Source organism: Eschscholzia californica, unplaced genomic scaffold (assembly GCF_041429995.1).
Source record: "Eschscholzia californica isolate CP2 unplaced genomic scaffold, dmEscCali1.0.p SCAF_1, whole genome shotgun sequence".
In the NCBI taxonomy this organism is placed as follows: Eukaryota; Viridiplantae; Streptophyta; class Magnoliopsida; order Ranunculales; family Papaveraceae; genus Eschscholzia; species Eschscholzia californica.
The window spans coordinates 19762651-19786170 of NW_028238198.1; the positions used below are offsets into that span (position 1 = coordinate 19762651).

General features: G+C 33.5%; 2 protein-coding genes across 2 annotated transcripts; both read right to left on the reverse strand.

Annotated features, from left to right (window-relative positions):
* Window positions 1–10162: 10162 nt before the first annotated feature.
* On the reverse strand, window positions 10163–13563 carry LOC147564933 (patatin-like protein 2). Its single transcript, XM_086651318.1, has 7 exons — window positions 13378–13563; window positions 13060–13241; window positions 12760–12937; window positions 12370–12531; window positions 11498–11794; window positions 10958–11133; window positions 10163–10476 (listed from the first exon to the last, which is right to left on the reverse strand). The coding sequence occupies exons 1-7, from the start codon at window positions 13519–13521 to the stop codon at window positions 10392–10394; spliced, it is 1224 nt and encodes a 407-aa protein (XP_086507444.1). The 5' UTR covers window positions 13522–13563; the 3' UTR covers window positions 10163–10391.
* A 3759-nt stretch (window positions 13564–17322) lies between these two features.
* On the reverse strand, window positions 17323–19745 carry LOC147564934 (pentatricopeptide repeat-containing protein DOT4, chloroplastic-like). The gene has a single exon (XM_086651319.1). It carries the CDS (start codon window positions 19488–19490, stop codon window positions 17586–17588), a length of 1905 nt encoding a protein of 634 aa, XP_086507445.1. The 5' UTR covers window positions 19491–19745; the 3' UTR covers window positions 17323–17585.
* Window positions 19746–23520: the final 3775 nt, after the last annotated feature.

Sequence of the window (23520 nt, forward strand, 5' to 3'; positions counted from 1 at the left end):
CACTCCTGGACCAGCAAAGGAATACCCAAATGTCACTGCCTACAGGCGCCTCCACTATGCAAGACCCGGCGGTCAACATGACAGGTACTTCTTCTCCTTCGTTCGCCACTTGGGTCGTTGACTCGGGGGCGGCTAAAAATATTTGTTCCGATCTTTCTTATTTTTCGTCTTACTCATTGGCTCCCGACAATTATTTTGTTCGTCTTCCCGATGGTACTCGAGTGAGAGTTCACAATATAGGTTCGATTAAATTCACCCCTACATTGTTTCTTCGTAATGTTCTTCATATACCCTCTTTTAAATTTAACCTCATCTCCGTTTCCGAAACTACTAAATCACTTAATTGTGAAGTAATTTTTCGATCTTCTCATTGTGTCTTTCAGGACCTACGGAGGACAAGGACGATTGGACTTGGTGAATGTCATGAAGAACTATACTTGCTTCGCACGGAACCTAGGATCTTTTCAATTTCTAGTTCTATTAGTAATAATCTTGTTAGTTCTTTTGATTTATGGCATTGGAGGTTAGGTCACCCTTCGGTTTCTCGTTATAAGAATTTTATTTCTCGTATTCCTTGTATGCGTTCTAGTATTATCAATAAAAATAAAGTTCCGTGTGTAATTTGTCCACAATCTAAACAAACCCGATTACCCTTCCCAATTAGCACATCTAAATCTACTCACCCTTTTCAACTTATCCACGCGGATGTGTGGGGACCATTTTCAACTCCCTCCACGTCCGGGTGTCGATATTTCCTCACCTTAATCGATGATTTTTCTCGATGTACGTGGATATATTTAATGCATAATAAATCGGACACTACAAATTGGATCATCCATTTTTTTAATTATGTAACGACCCAATTCAATAAAAAAATCCACTCTATTTCTTCGGGAAACGGTAATACTCTTTTCCCTCAAATTCAAATATTTCGTTCCGATAATGGAACGGAATTTATGAAGAAGGAGCTACAAAATTGGTTTTCCACTCAAGGAATATTACACCAACGTAGTTGCACTTACACTCCGCAACAAAATGGTGTCGTTGAGCGTAAGCACCGACACATTTTGGAAGTTGCTCGATCCCTCCGACTTCAAGCAAGCCTTCCATTATCTTTTTGGGGTGAATGCGTATTAACGGCAATCTACCTAATTAATAAGTTACCAACACCCGTTCTTCATGGTCTTTCTCCACATGAGAAATTACTTGGCTCACCACCTACCTTCTCCCACTTTCGTGTATTTGGTTGTTTGTGTTTTGTACGAACACCAAAACCCATTACCAAAATGGATCCTCGTGCCAATCCGGCAATATTTTTAGGTTACCCACATGGACAAAAAGATTTCAAATTGTTTGATTTACGTTCCCGCCGAATTATCATTTCTCGTGATGTGGTCTTTCACGAATCCACGTTTCCCATGTCATCTCATTCTTCTATCACACAAGCATTACCACGTCCCTTCATCTCTATCGAAGATGATGGCACATTCATCTTCCCAACAGTTGACCCTTCGGCCATACCAGCCACTGGGGTGCCCACAGAATGTTCTTCGTTGGCACGCCCACCTACTGGTGTGCCGATAGTACCTGACCAAACCTCAGGGCCTTCATCACCTGTTGTGCCCTCAGCCACTCTAGCTGACTCAGGAGGATCTTCTACAGGAACCGCAAGCCCGGTCTCCCCTTCACTTCCATCTGATTCTATAGGCACCTCTGCCAATTCTCCACATCATGCTTCCAAACCGATCAGCAACTCGTCTGCGATTTCAATTTCTGACCACTCATTGGTCAATCCTGACTCAATCCCAGTCACCGAGGGACTAGTCCCAACTCGTCCCTCTAGAATTCGGCGTCCACCTTCCCACTTGGACGATTATATATGTGCCACTCCGAGTTTCCCATTTTCTGATTCAAACTCCGATATTCCTTATCCATTATCACATTCTCTTTCTGATAAATTCTTATCTTCGGACCACAAAATCTTTCTTGCTTCAGTCCTTTCGGAAAATGAACCTTCCTCATTTTCTCAGGCCATGAAATTTCCACATTGGAAAGAGGCCATGGCCAAAGAAATTCAGGCTTTGGAATCAAACAACACATGGTCACTTGTTCCTCTTCCTATGAACAAACGTCCCATAGGTTGTAAATGGGTTTATAAAATATAATATAAACCCGATGGCTCGATCGAACGTTACAAAGCCCGGCTAGTCGCCAAAGGCTATACGCAAATAGAAGGGCTGGATTATCATGACACGTTCGCCCCGGTCGCTAAATTGGTAACTGTTCGTGTCCTTCTCTCTATTGCAGCCATCAAAAATTGGTCTCTTCATCAATTAGATGTAAATAACGCCTTTCTTCAAGGTGACTTAAATGAGGAAGTATACATGAAATTACCTCCAGGTTATTCCAACAAGGGGGAGACACGTGTTTGTCGCCTTCATAAATCAATATACGGCCTCAAACAAGCATCTAGACAATGGTTCTCGAAATTTTCTTCAGTTCTCATACAAAAAGGATTCAAACAATCTTTATCAGACTATTCCCTTTTTTCTTACTTCAAAGCCGATATTATTATTCATGTACTGGTCTATGTGGACGACATTATAATCACAGGAAATAATGAATCGGCCATTTTCAAGCTCAAATATTTTCTTGGGGATACGTTTTCCCTTAAAAATCTTGGTTTCCTTAAGTATTTTTTAGGAATAGAGGTTTCCCGCTCTTCTTCAGGTATTTTTCTTTGTCAAAGAAAATATGCGCTTGATATTCTTCAGGATTCGGGTCTCACTGCAGCCCGGCCTTCACCATTTCCCATGGAACAGAAACTCCGTCTCACATCAACGGACGGAATCAATATTCCGGATCCGACTCCATATAGAAGATTGATGGGTCGCTTAATTTATCTTACAGTTACACGACCTGATATCTCGTTTGCGGTCAATAACTTAAGTCAATTTATGCAGCAACCAACCACTGCTCATTTAGAAGCTGCTAACCGTATCCTCCGTTACATTAAAGGAACCTTAGATCACGGTATTTTTTTCTCTGCAACCAGTTCTCTCCACATTTCTGGCTATTGTGATTCAGATTGGGCTGGTTGTCCTTCCTCCCGTCGATCAACGACAGGATATTTCACGATGCTTGGATCAAGTCCATTATCGTGGAAATCAAAGAAACAACACACTATAGCACGCTCCTCCGCAGAAGCAGAATATCGAGCATTGGCAACCCTTACTTGTGAGTTACAATGGCTCAAATATCTCCTTACAGACCTCGGAGTTGATCATCCTTCTCCTATGACGGTACACTGTGACAATCGCGCAGCTCTTCACATCGCTGACAATCCGGTATTTCACGAACGAACGAAACACATTGAAATAGATTGTCACCTGGTACGGGAAAAGCTTAAAACAAACCTCATTGCAACTAAGTTTACACCGACAACGGATCAACTTGCAGATATATTCACCAAACCTTTAGGAGCTGATGCGTTTTCGAAGATTATTGGCAAGTTGGGCGTTCTTTCTATTTCCGCTCCAACTTGAGGGGGAGTATTATGGGTCTCTCACCCACATACCCGACACAAGCACCAGCTCGGCGACATCAAGGCCGACCCATGCAACCCATGCAAACAAGATCTCCTCCATGATCTTAACTAACTTAGATTTGATAAATATCTTTTGTATCTCTAGTTGTACTTATCTTTAATAACCTATATATAGTATCAATTGTAACCCTAAATATACATAGAGAAATATCATTGAGTTTACTCATTTGTTTGTCTTCTCTTCCTCCATCTCTCTCTGTCGACCGATCACTCTCTCTCTCTCTCTCCATTCTTCACGGTTCTATCATAATCAAAGTGAGTTCATTCACTTCACAATTATAATAACAAAATCTAAGCTAGTCATTTACTTGGTAGTGATGGGTCATAGCACATTTAATCACCAATATAACTATTTTCGAAATCTGAAATTGCAGAACTTATACGTGAAATGTTGAGAATCAACGATCAGATGACCTAAGGTTAAGTAAAGTTTCAAGGTAGATTTTGTGAATGTCTTTGTCCTAGAAAATGGTTAGATATCCATTTATGTTGTTAGGGAAATTGTGTTTTAAAGATAAAATGGACTTGTTAGTGTGGTTGACATTATAGTATATAGTGGGTTTTTGAATGAAGTATATAGTGGGTTGAATACTACATTCTTATAATTTTTTATGATTGTTCATGAGAATTTGTAAAGGTGGGGAGATTAAGGAGATTAAAGGTGCTGGTTTGGTGCTGGTGATTATCTGAATATTGAAACCTAGATTCGTAATCATGGGCTTTTCTCATAAAGGGGCTTACTTCTTAGACGTTATATAGGCACAATTTAGTGGTGGCAAACGGGCGAGTTAGGCCTGCTCGTCTGAAGCAGGCCCACGGGTTGGGACTGCCCGTGGTCTCTTATTAGAAAAAAAAAACACAACTCAAGTCTCAAAACTTGTTGTAAGATGATGCGGGCTAGTCTTCTAGTGATATTATCTACTTTGACACTTTTTGGACTCACGGAGTTAAAAGGCACTCACTACGTACAGGTCTTAAAAAGAACACCACACTTCGTCTCACCATCGAAATGAGATTGTCTACAACAAAACTGATTTTATGTGTCAAAATAATGTAAAGGTCATTCAGAGACAGAACTACATAGGCTATAGGGCTTTGTGCCCCCTTAACATAGTCTTAGTGGCCTCCATTATAACCATAATTAGCAAGGATTACTTGTTAATAAAAAGATTGTGTTTGTAAAGTATTATAGGCTTCGTGGTTGGACAGTGTGATAATGACCTAAGTGGTCGTTCGAGTTCGGTCTCTTGAAATAGCATAATTTTAAATTGTATGCGTAATTTAAGACTTATCTAGAGGTGCTTGAAAATGCTATGTATACCATCTACTATCTTTTACAAACTTAAATGAAAGGTATCGGTTAGTCTTGTTAAATATTGGTAATACTGAACTTGAATTTAAAAAACATTAACAATTTTTTTTTAAACCTCATCATTTTTATCGAGAATTTTCTCTTTGAGTTTGAAAATAGACCAACCATTCATATGGATTGGACAGTAAAAGCAAATTGTGACTCATTTAGCAAAAGTTGTCTCAAAAACTTCTATTTTCAAGACGTTCTTAAGTGATGAAAGTGAAATGAGGTTAATCGAAATCATAATTTTAACGATAGTACTATTCTTATTTCAAATTATAAGAACCATTTCTTTTAAAAGGACTACAAATAAAAAATGTAAATAATTTGTCAAACAAAACAATAGAGTTCGTACTATGTTGGCCGCCTTTGATCTTTAATCCTTGTTCTGTCCCTGGTGGTTAAGGAATGGTAAATCAACCCCGATAATCGATGTTTTTAGTTAAGCAAATGCTGGCATGGTTGATTATCACATTTTTATGAGTTTTCAAGCTCTGCATTCTGAATCAAACTACTATGAATCCATATACATAATATAGCACACATCTATCTATCTATCTATCTATCTATCTATCTATCTATAGTCTAATTATTGAATTCTAATCCCACTAATGTGAGATAATATTAAAAGTGAAAATAACAGAATGATAAATCAAGTGGTACGGTATCTGCAATCGTTGTTTATACGAAGAAATTTTAGATAATCTGAGTGAAAGTTGGTGAAGCGCTATTGAAGAAACCTCGTTCAAGAGTAAACCTTGGAATAGGCAAATCAAAATTTCTTTATGTTCTCAACCATTACCATACAAATTAAGTTCATCTGATAAATAGTTCTAATTTTATTGTAATCATAAATTCTGTTTATTTACTTGGTATAGGTTTACCAAATTACTTTAAGATGAAAGGCGAGTTCAAGAAGCAAGATCACATAATACACAACTTTTTAAAAAATAAAAGTAGATTATATTAATAAGAGAAGAATATCAGCACATGTAATGTCTTAATCATTATAAAACTAAATATATAACTCAACCGAAAATAGGCTAATATTTTATAACAAATATTAATATTAAGTAGATAAATATTTTAGATATATAAACTCTTCAAGATTAAAATGTATTAAACCTATAATAAAGTAAAATAAGATGGACAAAAATATTAAACATTAATGTAAATGAAAAGGAATCAAACGAGGCGCCCAAAAAGATTTTGTAGAATGCAATATAAATTTGTATTACATACTTGAATTTTGTTGTTTAGTAGTTAAAAGAAAAAAAATTATAATCATTAAGTAAGTAAGTATTCTTATAAAAATTATTAATATTAAAACTATTAATTTACCGTAAAAAAAACATGCATAAATGTTTTAGATACATAAGATCTTAAAGATTAAAAGCATCAAACGTATAATAAAGTAAACGAATTAATTAACAAAAGAAAGAAAAGTTTAAGAAATCATAAATAAAAATGAAAAGAAATTAAATCAAGCCTTAAAAAGATTTTTTAAATTAACAATATACAAAATTTTATAACACAATTGTCAAAATCTTTAATAAAAATATCTAAAAGAAAGTTATTACTCCCATTGTATGCGTTGTAATAGTTTTATTTGTATTAAGTAATAAATTAATATTAACAAATAGTTTTATTTATATTAAAAAAAACTTAATGAAAATATTTAAAAGAAACGTTATAAAGAAACATAGATTTGGTAGGGATTTAATAAATTGAACTTTAGAGGAGTATTAGTTACAAATTCGTCAACAGAATAGTTATTGTTGATTACTACATTCATAAGAGTAAGTTCTTGATAGTGTAGAGAGCTACACCTTTAATTTGGTTGATTTTCATCTTAAGCTTCAAAATTGAGTCTTAACTATTAACCTTTTCATTTACCATTCTTGGACTAATCTTTGAAAATATTTGTATAACTAAACCGTCTGTAATGTCAAAGTCTTCGAATTTAGAGCTTTCGTTAAGTACGAGAATTTCTTTATGCACAATGACCTTATATTTTTCTACCTTTTGCTTAATAAATGATTTTAGTTTTCCAACGTCGTGATACACGGGAGGTACAAAGTATATGATTATTCTACTCTAAAGAAGCTTCATATATAACAAGTAGAAGATAACTATTTATATCAAGAATTTGTACTTGATATGGTAAAGAAATAGATTTTAGATAAGTAAAATATATTCTTTTAATATGAAGAAACATATTTTATATGAATACATTACAAGCCGGTTAAAACAAGGACAACCATGTTTAGATATTTGAATTTTGATATTTAGTAGTCAAAAGAAAAAAAATTATAATCATTAAGTAGGTACATGTTCTTATAAAAATTATTAATATTAAAACTATTAATTTACCGGAAAAAAACATGCATAAATATTTTAGATACATAAAATCTTAAAGCTTATAAGTATCAAATGTATAATAAAGTAAACGAAGTAATTAAAAAAAAGAACGAAAAGTTTAAGAAAACATAAATAAAATGAAAAGAAATTAAATCAAACCTTTAAAAAGATTTTTTAAATTACTATACACAAAATTTTATAACACAATTGTAAAAATCTTTAATAAAAGTATTTAAAAGAAAGTTATTACTCTCTAATAGTTTTATTTATATTTAGTAATAAATTAATATTAACAAATATTTTTATTTATATTTGAAAGAAAGTTATTATGTGACGTAATAGTTTTATTTATATTAAGTAATAAATTAATATTAACAAGTGTTTTTATTTATATTTAAAAGAAACTTAATGAAAACATATAAGCTCGTATCAAACTATATAACGTGTTGACAGTATCATTTTCGTCAATCTATATATCTTCACAGTCGCAGTTATTGACATCATCAACCAAATGAATCGTTATAAAGAAACGTGCATCTGGTGGGGATTCAATAAGCTGAACTTTGAGACTTGAGAGGAGTGTTAGTTACAAACTCGTTTTTTTTTTGTTGAAAGGTTAGTTACAAATTCGTTAACAGAGTAGTCATTGTGCATTACTATGAATTTCAAAAGAATAGTATTACCCTCTGAACTGTTAGACCTCTACATTTACCATTTTTGAAGTATTACCCTCTGAACTCTTAGACCTCTACATTTACCATTCTTGGACTAATCTTTGGAAATATCTGTATCACTGAATCGTCTGTAATATCCAGGTCTTCAAATTTGGAGCTTTCGGCAATTAGGAGAGGTCATTGATGCACAATGACTGTATTCTATTCTACCTTTTCCTTAATAAATGATTTTAGATTTCCAACGTCGTTATACTCGACAGGTACAAAGTATTTCAAATCTTCGTTTACAAAATGTAAATTAAGTTTAATTGAAACCATGATTACTAGTAGGTCTGTTAGAAGTGTTTAATATAATTACTTTACTCTAGAGAAGCTTCATATCTAGCAAGTAGAAGATGGCTATTTATATCAAAAATTTGTAATTGATATGGTGAAGAAATGCATTCTAGATGGGTAGAATATATTATTTTAATCTAAAGAAATACATTTTAGATGAATACATTAGTACAAATGGGTCAAAACAAGAACAAGCATGTCCTTCTTTTGGGAAATTTTAAATGACTCGCCCTTTTTGCTATATCCACACACAACAAAAGTATTTTTTGTTAAAATCAAAGGGGATGGTGAGTGCATGTGACATTTTCCTTTTTTTTTTTTTTTTTTTTGGAGAAAAACACTTGCAATTTTTTTAAGAATAAAATAAAAGTTCAACAACCAATAGATTACGAAAGTTGCAGAGATATAGGCACCCTTTGGACGAGTATAGAGGAACCTGCCTGGGCCTATTCTCGTGGACAGGGAGTTGAGTAGACTTTTTCACCTGAGCCCGCCCACTATATCCTCTTGGGTCGGGCTAGGTCTGCCCGTATTTGGGCGCGACCACAATAGACTTTGTCAGACTTAGATGACCATGACGGATACTGGATCGTCACGTATAATCATGCATACGTACCCCTTCACCAAAAAGAAAGGAAATGGATTGATATAAAGTTAAGAGGAGAAGAAAAAAGATATACAATGAGAACAATAATACAATAGACAATTCGACTTTCTTCCGTAAATTTATTTTCTTTATTTCTAATAGTAATCAGCTGTCTAATGAAAGACCCACAATAATATATGAAGCTATTCAAAAGAACAATATACTGTACTTGTTATCAAACACAACCTTATTACATACATTAAACAATAATTAGTATTATTATTATTATCATACATCCGTAGTTTGTTTGACACTATAAATTAAATCTCAGATTTGTTGGGCCATATTGAAGTAATAAACAAGAATATTCAAGAGGTCCCGTGTTCATCTGCAATCTCTTCTTCCTCGTTCGCCTTTCTTCTGAGAGTAATCTTCTGAATCTACAAGTTAATTCAACAATGAATATCTAATGCACTTGGGATCTTTCTCCAACATAAATAAATTCATTCCGAAAATTTGGCTATTTATATCAAAAATTTGTAATTGATATGGTGAAGAAATGCATTCTAGATGGGTAGAATATATTATTTTAACCTAAAGAAACACATTTTCGATGAATACATTAGTACAAATTGGTCAAAACAAGAACAAGCATGTCCTTCTTTTGGGAAATTTTAAATGACTCGCCCTTTTTGATATATTCACACACAACAAAAGTATTTTTTGTTAAAAATCGAAAGGGATGGTGAGTGCATGTGACATTTTCCTTCTCTTTTTTTTTTTTTTGGCTGAAAACACTTGCAATTTTTTTAAGAATAAAATAAAAGTTCAACAACCAATAGATTACTAAAGTTGCAGAGATATAGGCACCCTTTGGACGAGTATAGAGGCATCTGTCTGGGCCTATTTTCGTGGGAACTATGTAAGAAATACCCAAGATTTGGGCCCAAATACGAAAAAAAACCCACTCAGGAATAATAATGTAAAAAAACCCAATTTTTAAACTGTTGGCAATACTTTTGAAACTGTTACAACACTTTTGAAACTGTGACAACATAAATAATTATGTGTGAACAAAAACAAATTTGTTCATACATTTACAAAATTGTTGAGAGCAAATACAAAATTGTTGAGAGCAAACTGTGTTTTGTTCAGAGGAGAAGAAGGGAAATGGATTGATATAAAGTTAAGAGGAGAAGAAAAAAGATATACAATGAGATCAATAATGCAATAGACAATTCAACTTTCTTCCGTAAATTTATTTTCTTTATTTCTAATAGTAATCAACTGTCTAATGAAAGACCCACAATAATATATGAAGCTATTCAAAAAAACAATATACTGTACTTGTTATCAAACACAACCTTATTACATACATTAAACAATCATTAGTATTATTATTATTATCATACATCCATAGTTTGTTTGACACTATAAATTAAATCTCAGATTTGTTGGGCCATATTGAAGTAATTAACAAGAATATTCAACAGGTCCCGTGTTCATCTGCAATCTCTTCTTCCTCGTTCTCCTTTCTTCTGAGAGTAATCTTGCGAATCTACAAGTTAATTCAACAATGAATATCTAATGCACTTGGGATCTTTCTCCAGCATAAATATATTCATTCCGAAAATTTGGAAGTCATTTGGTGGAGGGAAAAATCCATTGTTTATTGATTTTGTATTATTGAGAATGTATATAAATAAGGAAAATGCTATTTGACTTGACACCAAATAACGCCCGAAGGCTAAACTTTTGACGTCATGTGCAAATTTTGTATTTTTGGGTCATTTCTGCTATCTGTTGTCAGGCCAAATAGCATTAATTGTTGTATAAGTAATGGTATTTATGGTAGTCTCTGTGGCTTTTACGATGTACGAGTGCATTTAGGACAGTTTCATGGTTGTTAAGAACATATTTCATATTTACGATGTATCCAAATTAACAAATTGATGTATGATATATTATTATCTACTGCTTTCATGTAATCCTGTATTTAGAAGAAAAAAATATATAAATGTCTAATAAACATATTATACCTAGAGAGAGCTTCTTCATTAGTGCCTTTGGTTTCTATAGGTTCAAAGAGTCCAGTATCCAAGTTCACCTTTGATACAGATTTCTTTAACAAACTTTCACCTATCTTCACCAGTCTCTCCAAGTTTCTTTTTGTTGCTTTATCGGTCGAAGATGAATCCCCATTCAATGAATCATCCTGCAAATTTATTCGAGTTCAAATTATTTGTTTTAGTTTTAATCACAATTTTTACACTTTTTCAAATTTTTATAAGATGAACACCTGAAAGCTAAGCCTCAGAAGTTAACGATATTGTTTCTGCTTTTTTCGCATAACTAGTCCAATTTTAGTGATGAGTATGGGGTTTTAGTTCACGGCGAAGACTCCATGAGCCTATCCCCCAAGTTTTAGGTTTTGAGTGCTCTCTCAAGCAATGTGGAACAATAACATTCCCCACCTTGAAACATGAGTTTTCACTAACACTTACTAAGCTAAAACTCTCATTACATGACCTAATGCTTCCGACCCTCTACTTTCGATGTAGGATTATCATAGAAAATACCTGAATCCGAAGGTAGTTATGCTCACATCGACTAGAACGAAAAATATAGGACATATGAAGATCAACCATGTCCCCACTCGCCGACATGAAGGAATCAACTAAAGGGCAACTTCCTCTACTGCGCAACCAACCGAAGACTCCCCACTTTGCAGCCATTTTAGCATTGTATTTCTTCTCCATCTTTGAGTTTCCAGTTCCCAGAGAGAGTACATAATATTTACTATAGTCTAAAACAGTAGGTGGTAAATCTAACTCTTCTGGGGGCGTTTCTCCCATCGGCTTCACCCCTAACAATGCCTAATTTATTAAAAAAATATCGTTAATTCAATCGATATTAATCAATTTAAATATGATAAAGAAATTATGTTAGGATAAAATAAAAATAAAAAATCACCGATGTCGTGTGGATTGATACACTACTATACCCATCACTCTTTATGTGTAATATTTTTTTCGCGACTTTAATTTGTCTTGGGGTGTATTTAAGATATGAAAAGGGAAATTTGTGACGTATTAGGTAGAATGCTTATACTTTATGAAATGTTTATTTGTAGCAAATGAGTTAATATTGTGACGATTATTACTACGGGTTGTTATTGCAAATGTCTTCGTTTATACGGTTCTTCCAAAACATTATAAATAATGGTTTCTCGCGAGGATCACAAATAATTGTATTTTACACCAATACGTGTATAGTTTGTGACATGTTATTGAGGATACAGTGACACTTATGTTATGGGTTTTCCAAAACCGCTGCAAATAGTTTTTATTTAACAACGTAACGTTTTTTGTGTATCATCAAAGAGATATAATTGGTTAACTCAAACAGTAACGTAAAACGGAGAGAACGAGTGAAGTTTTAAACTAGTTACAGGATTGTTTGCTGCAACTCCTCCATCAACAAGGTGAAACTCTTTTTCATTCCCTTCTGAATCCTTTGTTTCAAAATAATGGCCCGGCAAATAAGTTGGTGCTGATGTAGTACCTATACATATATCCGATAGCAAAGCATTCTTTGAAACATCTTTCTTAACCTGCAAATTTACAACTATATTGTCATCTGATAGCTAGACCGTGAAAAGAACGGACATAATTAAACACAATTCTAATTAAAATGTTTGTTTCACCTAGAGTGTCATTCAGAAACCTATATGACATCATCTTGAACACATACTTCATCTGACTTTCTTTTTTGATAATTTTGATGATTCTTAATTTCAAAACTCTTTGAACAATTTTTGAACTAAAAATGATGTGTATACCTCAAATGATGAAAAGATGATGGGTTGAAGCAATTTAACATCGAATGTCGGAATAATAACATGAGTTAAAGTCTCGTCCAGTCGTCGATGTCCAAGTTCCTTTCGGAGTAATTTATGCAGATACTTCCCATTATACTTAGGTCCCAGTAAAGCTTTAATCGTCGGAATAGTTATCATACTACACACATCAACGTTAACATATAATAATTAATAACATATATTTATCGGTATAATAAAACACAAAGTATTTTTAACTCAAACAAGTAAGAAAATGAGTTAGCGTTAGTGGTTTAATTTTACTTCGATTGAGGAAATATTTTGGGGCAGTGTTTAAGGTAGAAAGGAGCAATATCTTTCGCAGAATATAGCGGGCGCTTATGGTGGTCCGGTGCAGTAAGCATGGCTGTAATTAGACCTCCGGTGCTAGTTCCAGCGATCACATCGAAGTAGTCTGCTATTCTTGCCTCTTTCCCATCTAGCTCCTATTTAATTCATAGAAATAAATTATTTTTGTATGAAAATTCAAAAAAAGATATAGTATAATAAAAGAAAAAAAAAGACCCTATATATATGAGTAAATGATGGGTTGTTTTTAGGGGTTGGAAGAGGAATTTATACTTGTAACTTTGATTCAAGAAAAGCCAAGATGGTTGCAGGAATGATTCCTCTTATTCCTCCTCCATCTATACTTAGAACAGTAACCTTTTCTCCATGAACAAGGTTGATGTGTTTTGGGTTATTATTTGATGAACCTTTTTCCATGTCTTTGGCTACTACTAGCTAGGGTTTGACACAAAAAATTAATAAAATAAGGGCTACCATAGACTCTATTTATAACATTCTTAGTTTGGTTTAAGAAATATTTTTGAAGTACTTCCCAATGTTTTCAGCTAACTGTCTTTAGAAAAATCCTCATCAAAAAAAAAAAAAAAACTGTCTTTAGAAAAAGTTAATAGTTATGCTTAATTTTAAAACCAATTAACAATTATAAAATTATTAACTGTAAAGAGCTTTATTAATGTAATAGTCCCTAGAGTGAAAACTGCAATTTTTTATTGCGCCTAACAAAATGTTAACAATATCAATCGAGTTAGGGTGATTGGTTGATGTTTACTTTTTATCTTTTTATGCATATCTTAATGACAGTAGTAACCCAAAATACAAAAACCAGTAGACGATATTTGGGTCTAGGTCAATCTTACTATTGCAGGTATACCATAGACTATTTTATAATGGCCTTTTAGTTATTATCTCTTTAGAGCATCCCCAATGGCTCAGGAGATCACCAAATTCTGGCGATCTCCTGAGAAATCCTCACCCAACGGCACAGCAGATTGCCAATAATCTGCTGTGCCGTGAACAGTAACTGCCCAGATTCCCTCTCACCAAAATGGTGAGAGGTGGGCCAGGGGTATTTTCATCCCTCTTTGGTCCCTTTTTGTTCTTTCATTTACTTTTTGAACTCATTTTATATTTCATTTTAATCCTGTAAGTGTTTTTTATTTTGTGTTTGGTCCAATAAAAATTTTAATTACTTAATTAAATTACAATAAAACCGAAATTAAACATTTCATCAAAATTTTCGAAGAAAAACTACCTTAAAATGTCGGAGTTTTAATAAAATGTTGTATTAGTTTCCATTTATAGTTTTAGTAAAATATCATATTCGTTTAGTTTGTAGGTTTAGTCTTATAATTTCAACTAGTTAAATTTATTTTATAAGAAATTAGTGTTAAAAATGGTATAAATGAAATTAAGTGTGATGAATAGTGATTTGGTGGGACTTTTAGTGTTTTGTCTTTGGGTTCAACAATTTGAAAACACCAAAAAAATTAGGTGAAGATTCTTTTTTGGTGATATTTTTGGTGCCAACCATTGGGGATGCTCTTATAATATTTTCAAAATCAATTTCGCCCAACAAAATGTTCTTTTCCACCAAAAAGATTTAATAGAAAAGAATGTTCATTATATCTATTAAAATCTAGTAGGACTTGCATTTGTCTCTCCCCTGATCATAATGAAACTTATTTTTTATTTGTCAACTGAAAAGATGGAAAAGTTTTTTTTTTTTTTTGGTCTAATCGAACTCCTTTTCTTACAAAGACGGTCATATTAATTGAATTTGTCATTCATGTCATATTCTTACCTAGGTTACATCATTAATTAACACGATATGATTTGCCTGCTACTAGTTTAATTAGTAACGTGGTTCATTTACCTGCCTTATTAGTGGTGTAAGATGAGATTAGCTTGCACGACATGACAATTAAGAAACAAAGAAATATATGATAAACATAAAAGTATAAAGTTAAAGAAACGATTAGTTTTAGTAATCGATAGGTTTCTTTTGCTAAACATTTCATCACACTAACTAACGTTTTTTTTACATATGGGCGGAAAAACATCCAAATTTAGTGAATTATTGATGACCATTTTTGTTTTTAACTTTTCTTCTTCTCATTTTCTTTATAAAGTATGATTTGAAAAATGTTAGTTTGTGTGTTCTGTTATCAACCTATACATAAATAGAATTAGATTAGGGTTTGGAAATTCCTCCCATCCTTCTATACGTAGAGAATTCTGAAGTCTTTTAATCAATTAAAATTTCCCTCAATTGGTACAAAGAACGTTGTTTTGAAACAATTTAGGTTTAGCAACATCTAGCAATGTATCTGCCAAGGCGCCTAGAATATAAAATGTTTTTTAAAAGTATTGACAGTACAAAATGTTTTTACCTAACCTCTGTCAGACTAGCAAGTATTTTATGTGAAAGGATATCTAGTAATGAGGAATATTAAATCTATTGTCTAAGTCTTGTCTACTCAATGTCAATTGATTTTAAGTTTCATGGTCAAAATTAATCTCAGAGTTAAAGCTCACACATCATAGCCACAATTAAAACACATGCTCCACTTCATCAACAAAAAGAGACATATCTAGTTTAAAGAACGACACATGCAAAGAAGCTTGGGATAATAGTGTGAGAATAGTCTCACATGGGAGCACGGTTATCTAGCTAGCAACCAACAATAAGATGTTTAAGTCTTCTTCACTCGTTGCAATTGGTTTTGAATTAGATGATCACAAACTTAACATGGTATCTGAGCTAGGGTCAAACGTGACAGGTTTAAAAGTCACACGTGTTTCACGTCACTCGAAAAAAAAACACGTGTTGGGCTAATCAAGTCACACGTGAGGGGGCGTGTGAGAATAGTCTCACATTGGAGAAGGTTATCTCGCTACCAAGAATGTAATGTCTAGGCCTTCTCCCCTCATTACCAATTGGTTTTAAGTACCACAAACTTAATATGTGATGGAAAATAATATTTTGGACCAAAAAAATATAACAATTTAATTTTGTCCACTATTTGCTATGGATTTTGATTTAGGTAGCACTTAACCTCCTTCAGTTACACCCATAACCGCCCATTTAATATATTAAAAATATTGTTTGAAACTAGAACTAGTTCAATACGAAATAGTCTAATTTATTCAAGGCAAACCAGAACTCAACTTTCTCAGTGAAGATAATTTTTGAGGAGTTCTGACTTTTGAGTCATGGATTAATTCCAATTCAATATGAAATAGTTTTTATCAGAAGAATATAAATATCTACTCAGTTAAACCAATCCATCCCAATTCCCAACATTGATTTCAATTATTTGTTTATTTAGTGCATGCTTACTTAAGCTTCAACCTTTAGGCCATACATGCTTATCTTAGGTATTATGAAACAAGGATTTAAGAATGACATGTGGGAATATCACATTTAAAAGAATTGACACAAAGGAAGAATACGTCGTGACGATTGCTTTACGATTAGACTAAAAAAATGATGAAAAACAACTATTCTTTCTGGTACGAAACCACAATATCATCTAACATAACACGCATCATATAAGCATATTGATTCATCAACAATATATGAATGATAAGAGGGTGCCACTCATCTACCATTTAGAACTTTCATATAAAGATGTCTGACGTACTTAGAGTCTTAGACGAAGATAACTTCGAATAATATCTTGAAAGTGCTTAGAGCGCCTTTGGTGCACAAAAATCATTGCTATTAATTACTACTAAGGTTAGTCGCTTTGCGATAAAGAAAAAAGTAAGGTTAGTCGCCCATAAGAGGTATGCCATCGTGGTGGTGATGGTTGGTCTGTCGTGGTAAGTGGGTGATGGTGGAAGGAGAAAAGCAGAAGAATAAGAAAAAAACTTAAAAGATCGATCAGGTCGTCGAACATGGCTGGCAGGTCAGTTGTCCGCACCCTCCTCACCTGAAGGAAAAGAAAGAGATCGAGTATAGGGAGGGAATTACTTTTGAAAAGAAGGGTACAAACTCAAAGAAGAAAAACAACTTCTTTTGAAAGTTAAGCAATTTAGGATGGGGGGGGGGGCATTTTGAAAATTAAACATCTTTAGGGGTTGTTTTAGGGAATTAATCATCTTTAAGGAGCCAAAATGATATTAACCCCATTACTCGTAGGTTAATTAGAGAAAATTGAGTTTCCTTTTGAAGATTATTTTGTTGCATAGTTTGAACTTTGAAGGACATTAAACTATCAATAATTTGAATTTCTGTATTTGATTCAAATGCAAGTTTAAATTCGTTATTACTAACGAAAGTAAACCTCTTTAACCAAAGAGTGAACATTAGAATTACAGATCTTATATAATGTTTGGATCGTGCACGTTTGGGTATGCATGATCCCGACATACACACCACTAAGACAGTGATCGACCACGACAAATATGTAGTCTAACTGCCGAAGTGTGGGAGAAAAATAAGGCTCTTGCACATTTATCTCACAAGGGGTATATCTTCAAATCCAACTACAACCAGACAGTTTCACTAAACCTCTATCTTCCATTGATTTTCTTACTCTTACTGAATCACTAAATCTTCCACCTCTAGAATATATATTAGAAAGTGTCACATAATTCCCAGGGTTTTGTGGTTCCAAACTGAATAGTTTTTCTGCTGCTATCTTTCCAATTTCAATATTTTGGTGAGCTCGACAAGCGGCAAGAACTGACCCCCAAATACTCTTTCCGGGACTAAATGGCATCTTGTTTATGAAATCCATGGCTTCTTCGAGTCGTCCACCACGAGCAAGCATATCAACAACACAACTGAAGTGATCGGTTGTAGGAAGAAAGCCGAAATCTTGATTCAAACTATTGAAAACTTCGAGTCCTTCATCTACAAGACCCGAATGACTACAAGCGTTGAGCACAGAAATGAAAGTCACTGAATTGGGTGAAATATCGGATTCTTTCTTCATCTTCTGCAAAAACTCGAGAGCTTCTCTGCCATTTCCATGAATTCCATATCCTGCAATTATCGTGTTCCATGAGACCACATCTTTATTACCCATGTTTGAAAACATAGTATAAGCATCTTCGAGAAACCCACATTTTGAATACATGTTGATTAATGCATTCGATACTGAATCAAAACTGTTTTTGACGACATGGGCATGAATTTGTTTGCCAAGGTTTAGATCACAGAGAGGTAAAATAGTGGATAGAGTAATCTCATCGTTCTTCACACGGATTAACTGCATTTCGCCGAAACATTTGAGTGCTGAAATACCCATTTCAAGAACTGAAAACCCAAGAATCATGGAGTTCCAAGTAACAACATCATATTTATCCATAAATCGAAAAACATTTCTTGCATATTCCGCCTTACCTGATCCAGCATACATTGTCAATAATACAGCCCCAGCTGAGTCGTAAAAACCGAGTGTGTCTTGAGTTTTAATTCCATAACCATGGATTTCTCGCCCACTCCTTGATACACCGAGAATTTTGCAAGAGACTAGAGCACTTGAAAGCGAATCTGGATCTAGGTAAACTCCTCCTCTATTCATCATATTCCCGAAGATCCTCAAAGCCATTTCGTGGTTCCCCGATCTTGAATAACCAGTAATTAAAGTAGTCCATGAGATTATATTAGGCTCCTTTATAAGTTCGAATATACTTGAAGCTTCTTGGAAAAGCTCATTTCTACAATAAGCATCCATGATTGTATTCCAAGTGACTAAATCAGGTTCAAACCCACTCAGTCTCATTAGATCAAGCAATTCAATTCCTAAAACAAGAAACCCATTATAAACATACCCCGAAATCATCGAATTCCAAGATAACAAATCTTTTTGCAACATGTAATCAAAAACCCGTCTAGCATTTTCGACATATCCCAACTTTGAGTACATATCAATCAAAGAATTGCACACTTGCAAGTTAAGTTCGGAATCGAACTTAACTACATCTGTATGGATTGCAGTTCCTTCTTCCAACGACTTCGATTGAGCACACACCCTAAGAACTTTAGGAAAAATGTAAGAATCAGGTTTAATATCATGTGATCGAAGTTGATAATAAGTTCGAAGGCAATCCTTGTACATCCCATTCCTGGAATAGTAAGAGAGAATTGCAGTCCATGCGAAAACATTTGGTTGAGGCAATTTATCAAACAAATTGTAAGCAGAAACCAAATCATTAAAATCTGAATACAATTGGATTAATTTAGTGGTTATAAATGGATTAGAATCAAACCCATTAACAATTATTTGGAGTTGAACTTGTTTTCCAGGTTTTAATGAATTTGAGTTGGTGCAACATTGAAGAAGATGGTTGAGGTGAGAAGAAAGAGATATACCCTCCTTGATGTGGGTTTTGAAGAAAGATGACACTCTACCATTGGAGACCCATTTTTCCATCTCATTTGAAATTTATTCCATAAATTTACTGCTTGAGTGGGAATGATCAGTGAGAAGAAATTGGCGGGAAATCAAATATCAGTCGACCGTTAAATTAGGGTATCTAGATAACAAATTCAAATTAGGGTAGAAAAATAGGCATTTAAATTCAAAATCCAAAAAAAAAAAAAAAGAAATATAAATAGAAAAGAAAAACGCTAGAAGAAGGGGTCGAACCTCCGACCTTGTGGTTAACAGCCACACGCTCTAACCAACTGAGCTATTCCAGCTGATGTTAAACCCATTAGGTCAACTTTATTAGAAATGTTTAGTCAACTATCCCAGAGATAAGTGTGACAGTTCATTTTTAGAAGCATTTTTAACCGAGAATGAGATCTTTGATAAACACAGTTCAACTTTTTTTTTTTTTTTTTTTGTTGAAGAAACACAGTTCAACTTGATAATTACTCCATGTTTTTTATATAAAGCACACGTCTTGTCATTTTTTAGAACCACCCAATCCCACGTCTACGAAGACAAGGGACGACAAAGATGTAAAAAGACAAAATAATCACTTACCTTATCATTTTTTAACTTGGTGATTACAAGAATTAGAATAGATTGACAAGTTTACCTATGTATGGCTATGTTCCGTGTAGTTTATGTCTAAAAAAAAAATTTGTATTTGTGCAATCCTACCTAGAGAAACCCATTTTTTTAACATTTAGATACTAGTTCGATTATTCTTAAGACCGATGAAGTATGACTCAATAGATTAGGCACGTGGCCTACAATATTAAATTAAATATAGTACTTTTTACTTGAAAAATCGATTAGGCACGTGGCCTACAACATTTGGATTTCTGATTAAAAGACTTAAGTTTTTTTTTAGTAGGATAGCCATAGCCTCAAGTTGAATTTAACTTTCAAGTATCATGTAGAATAGATTTTGTTATGATCCTTGATCGAGTGACTATGAGTTAAGATTGAAGTTGTTTTAACTAGGAAAGCCTTGGGTTATAGAGTTTAACTTTAGCGAAAATTAGACGGAGTTAAAGAAAATGGAGCTAATTTTGGATTTACCAAGAAAATGACTAAAAAGGAACCTGCTGACAAACTAGGGGTCAAAAAGGAAATAACCCATTTAAATGTTAGTACAATCCAACATAACGGCGCAGTCAATTATATCCGTTTCCTAATTTCCGTTACCGTCAACGGAATACTTACCAAATCAAAATAATTCCTAACGGTTCGGTTCAACTAAACCATACCAACCCAACAATTTCACATTTTCTCTCTCTCTACTATTTCATCGTTTATTCAACTGAAAACTCGTCGGAAACTCTTACTTACACCTGAGAATTCAATTTCTCCGACGACTTCTACTAAATCTTCTTCTAGTAATCATTTGAATAGTATGCGAGTTAAATGAGTGTTTGGTTTCAACATCTGATTTAGATCTAAAGGTGAGGAGAATTTGATCTTTTAGGTTAAAATTTTAACTTAATTTGATTTCCGTTTTTTTGTCTTAATGCTCGTTTAATTTAGGGTTTTTGATGTAAGGCGAAGGTTTTAAAACGGAAATCTCATATTCAAGGTTTAAATTCATCAATTAAGTGAAATTAAAAGCAATACTATAAGAGAGAGAGAGAGAGAGAGAGAGAGAAAGTGATCAATTACTATTAATCTTCCGTTTATTTTTCTTCATCTATTCGTCTCCTCTGAAACTTCTCCATCTCTTTCTCTCTCTCTCTATATATATATATATGTGTGTGTGTGTGTGTGTGTTTACAGGAGGAGAGTGAAAACTGGATCAAATAATCATCAACCGGAATCCGGCGAACTTGAGACAACAGAGAAGATGCCGGAGAAGAGTTCATCAAGCAACAGATCATCGACGAAAGAAAAAGTGATGATGACGATGATGATGCCAATAAAGGCAGAAATTGAAGATTTCTTCTCAGTAGCAGAGAAAAATGAACAAAAACGTTATTCAGAGAGGTAATCAAAGTTAAATTAGGTTTTTCAAATTGAACTTTTGAAGTAATTAAATTTGATTAAATTTGATTTGATTAAATGACAGGTATAATTTTGATTTCGTGAAGGAAAAACCCTTAGAAGGTCGATTTGAGTGGGTACGAGTAACAACACAATGAAGTAAAAAAAAAAAAGAGTAAATTATGTGGCAAATTCCTCTTGTTGTTATGTAATTTAGGTTAACATTAATGGAAGAAACTTTGTTATCTGTATGATATGCTGATAAGCTTCTCATAAATCTGTCTTCTCTCTCCCTCTCTCTCTCTGTACAAATGCTTTTGGGTTTCAACAGATTCCCAGAAATCATCTCCCTGTCTTGGTTGTTCTGGTACCTGGCCTCGAGCTCATGACATGTTGGGACTTGGGAGCACCGGAGGGCTTATCTCGGCCCCTCACCTATCTGGCACGGGTACGAGGCCGACCATAATTTAGAGAGAGAAAGTGAATTGGCGGGAGTATGTGTTGAGACAAAATTTAAACAATGGAAATGGTGTACTTTTTCTCTCTAAATCTTGTCCGACAATATATACTGATCGAGATTCAAGTTCAACCCAACAAACAAAAACATCATGGTATATAAAAAAATTTGTTTAGTGTTATGATGCCTCAAAAGTTCCTCTAAAGCGGCTAAACATTGCATAAAGACAAACAATAGTAATTAGAATTCAATCCTCATCATTGTCATCAAACACCAATTGTTGGATGCCTCAAAAGTTTTACTTTTTTTTAATGGGCTGACACGTGGGGCTTCATATCCCGAGCGACCAATCGTGGAGAGCGAAAATTTAGTTCTCGTCTGCATTAACAATGTATGGTTAGACAAAAACTAATAATCATAATTAAAAAAAAGAAAAAATGAGTGAAAAACCCAAAAATCTAGACCCTAATAGGAAAAAAACCCACTCAAAAATAATAATGTCAAAAAGACCCATTTTTTGAACACTTTTCAAAATGTTCACAACATATGTAATTATGTTGTTAACAAGACAACATATTTTTTTCATAATTCCATTTTTACCCTTATATGTTGACAACATATATCATTGTGTTGTTATAAAATGTTGACAATATCTATAATAATGTCCCGACTTATTATAAAATGTTGGCGTCATGTATAATTATGTTCTTAACAACATATATAATGTATTAGTCAAACTATTATATGTTCGTTAACGAATTTGTTAAATACAAAGGATAATATGTATAACATCTTAATTTTTGTAAAGGACAAATAAAAAAATGCTTTAGTCTTTATATTTATGTCGAAAGCAAAACAAAAAATGCGGAAACCATTTATTTTTTCACAAGACAAATCGAAAAATGTTGTAGCCAAAATGTTTGTGTTAGTTTGTCTATGTAAAATGCAAAAGACAAAAATGCGAAATATTTTGGCAAAGCAATGTCTAAGCAAAAACGAATTTGTTCAAAAATTTACAAATTGTTGAGACAAACTAAGATTTGTTCAGAAATTTACAAAATTTTCGAGAGCAAACCAATAATTGTTCAGAAATGTTCAAAATTGTTTTTGACGTTGATTTGGACGGAAAATTTCATTTTGGAGGGTAAAATTGTAATTTTACCTACTGGGTTTTTTCCTCATTATTATTTAGTATTGGGCCTGATTCTCTTTAACTTCCCCATTTTGGGCCTTATAATTACCGTCCCTAAAAAAAAATTTGACATCTCACACCTACAAAACAAATTAAATTTGAATTGAGATCCCTTTATTCATATGTCATGTCATATTACCCTTACTCTTATCATGTCTGCTTATCATGTTTACTTGGGAAATTCCTCTAGAAGCTCCCATTCCAAAAAGGAAATAAGAAAACTACTGAAAAGACTTTCCCATTCAAATATATGTTATTTCCCAAATGCCCTTAGTTTATGACTAACCCCCTAATTTATATAAAATATCCAAATTGACCCCCTTTCATCCATTAACGGTTAGCTGCCTTTTACACTTTCCAAAAGTATCCCCTTTTTAATTATTTTCTTCTCTCCCACCTACTTC

Bases quoted from the DNA above. Each gene is read 5' to 3' on its own strand.
- LOC147564933 (XM_086651318.1), bottom strand. From the start codon at position 13,521: ATGGAAAAAGGTTCATCAAATAATAACCCAAAACACATCAACCTTGTT. The intron at 13,242-13,377 runs GTATAAATTCCT...TGAATTAAATAG, and splicing joins TTCTTGAATCAAAGTTACAA to GAGCTAGATGGGAAAGAGGC. The intron at 11,795-12,369 runs GTAACTAGTTTA...TTAATAAATTAG, and splicing joins GAGTTGCAGCAAACAATCCT to GCATTGTTAGGGGTGAAGCC.
- LOC147564934 (XM_086651319.1), bottom strand. From the start codon at position 19,490: ATGGAAAAATGGGTCTCCAATGGTAGAGTGTCATCTTTCTTCAAAACC.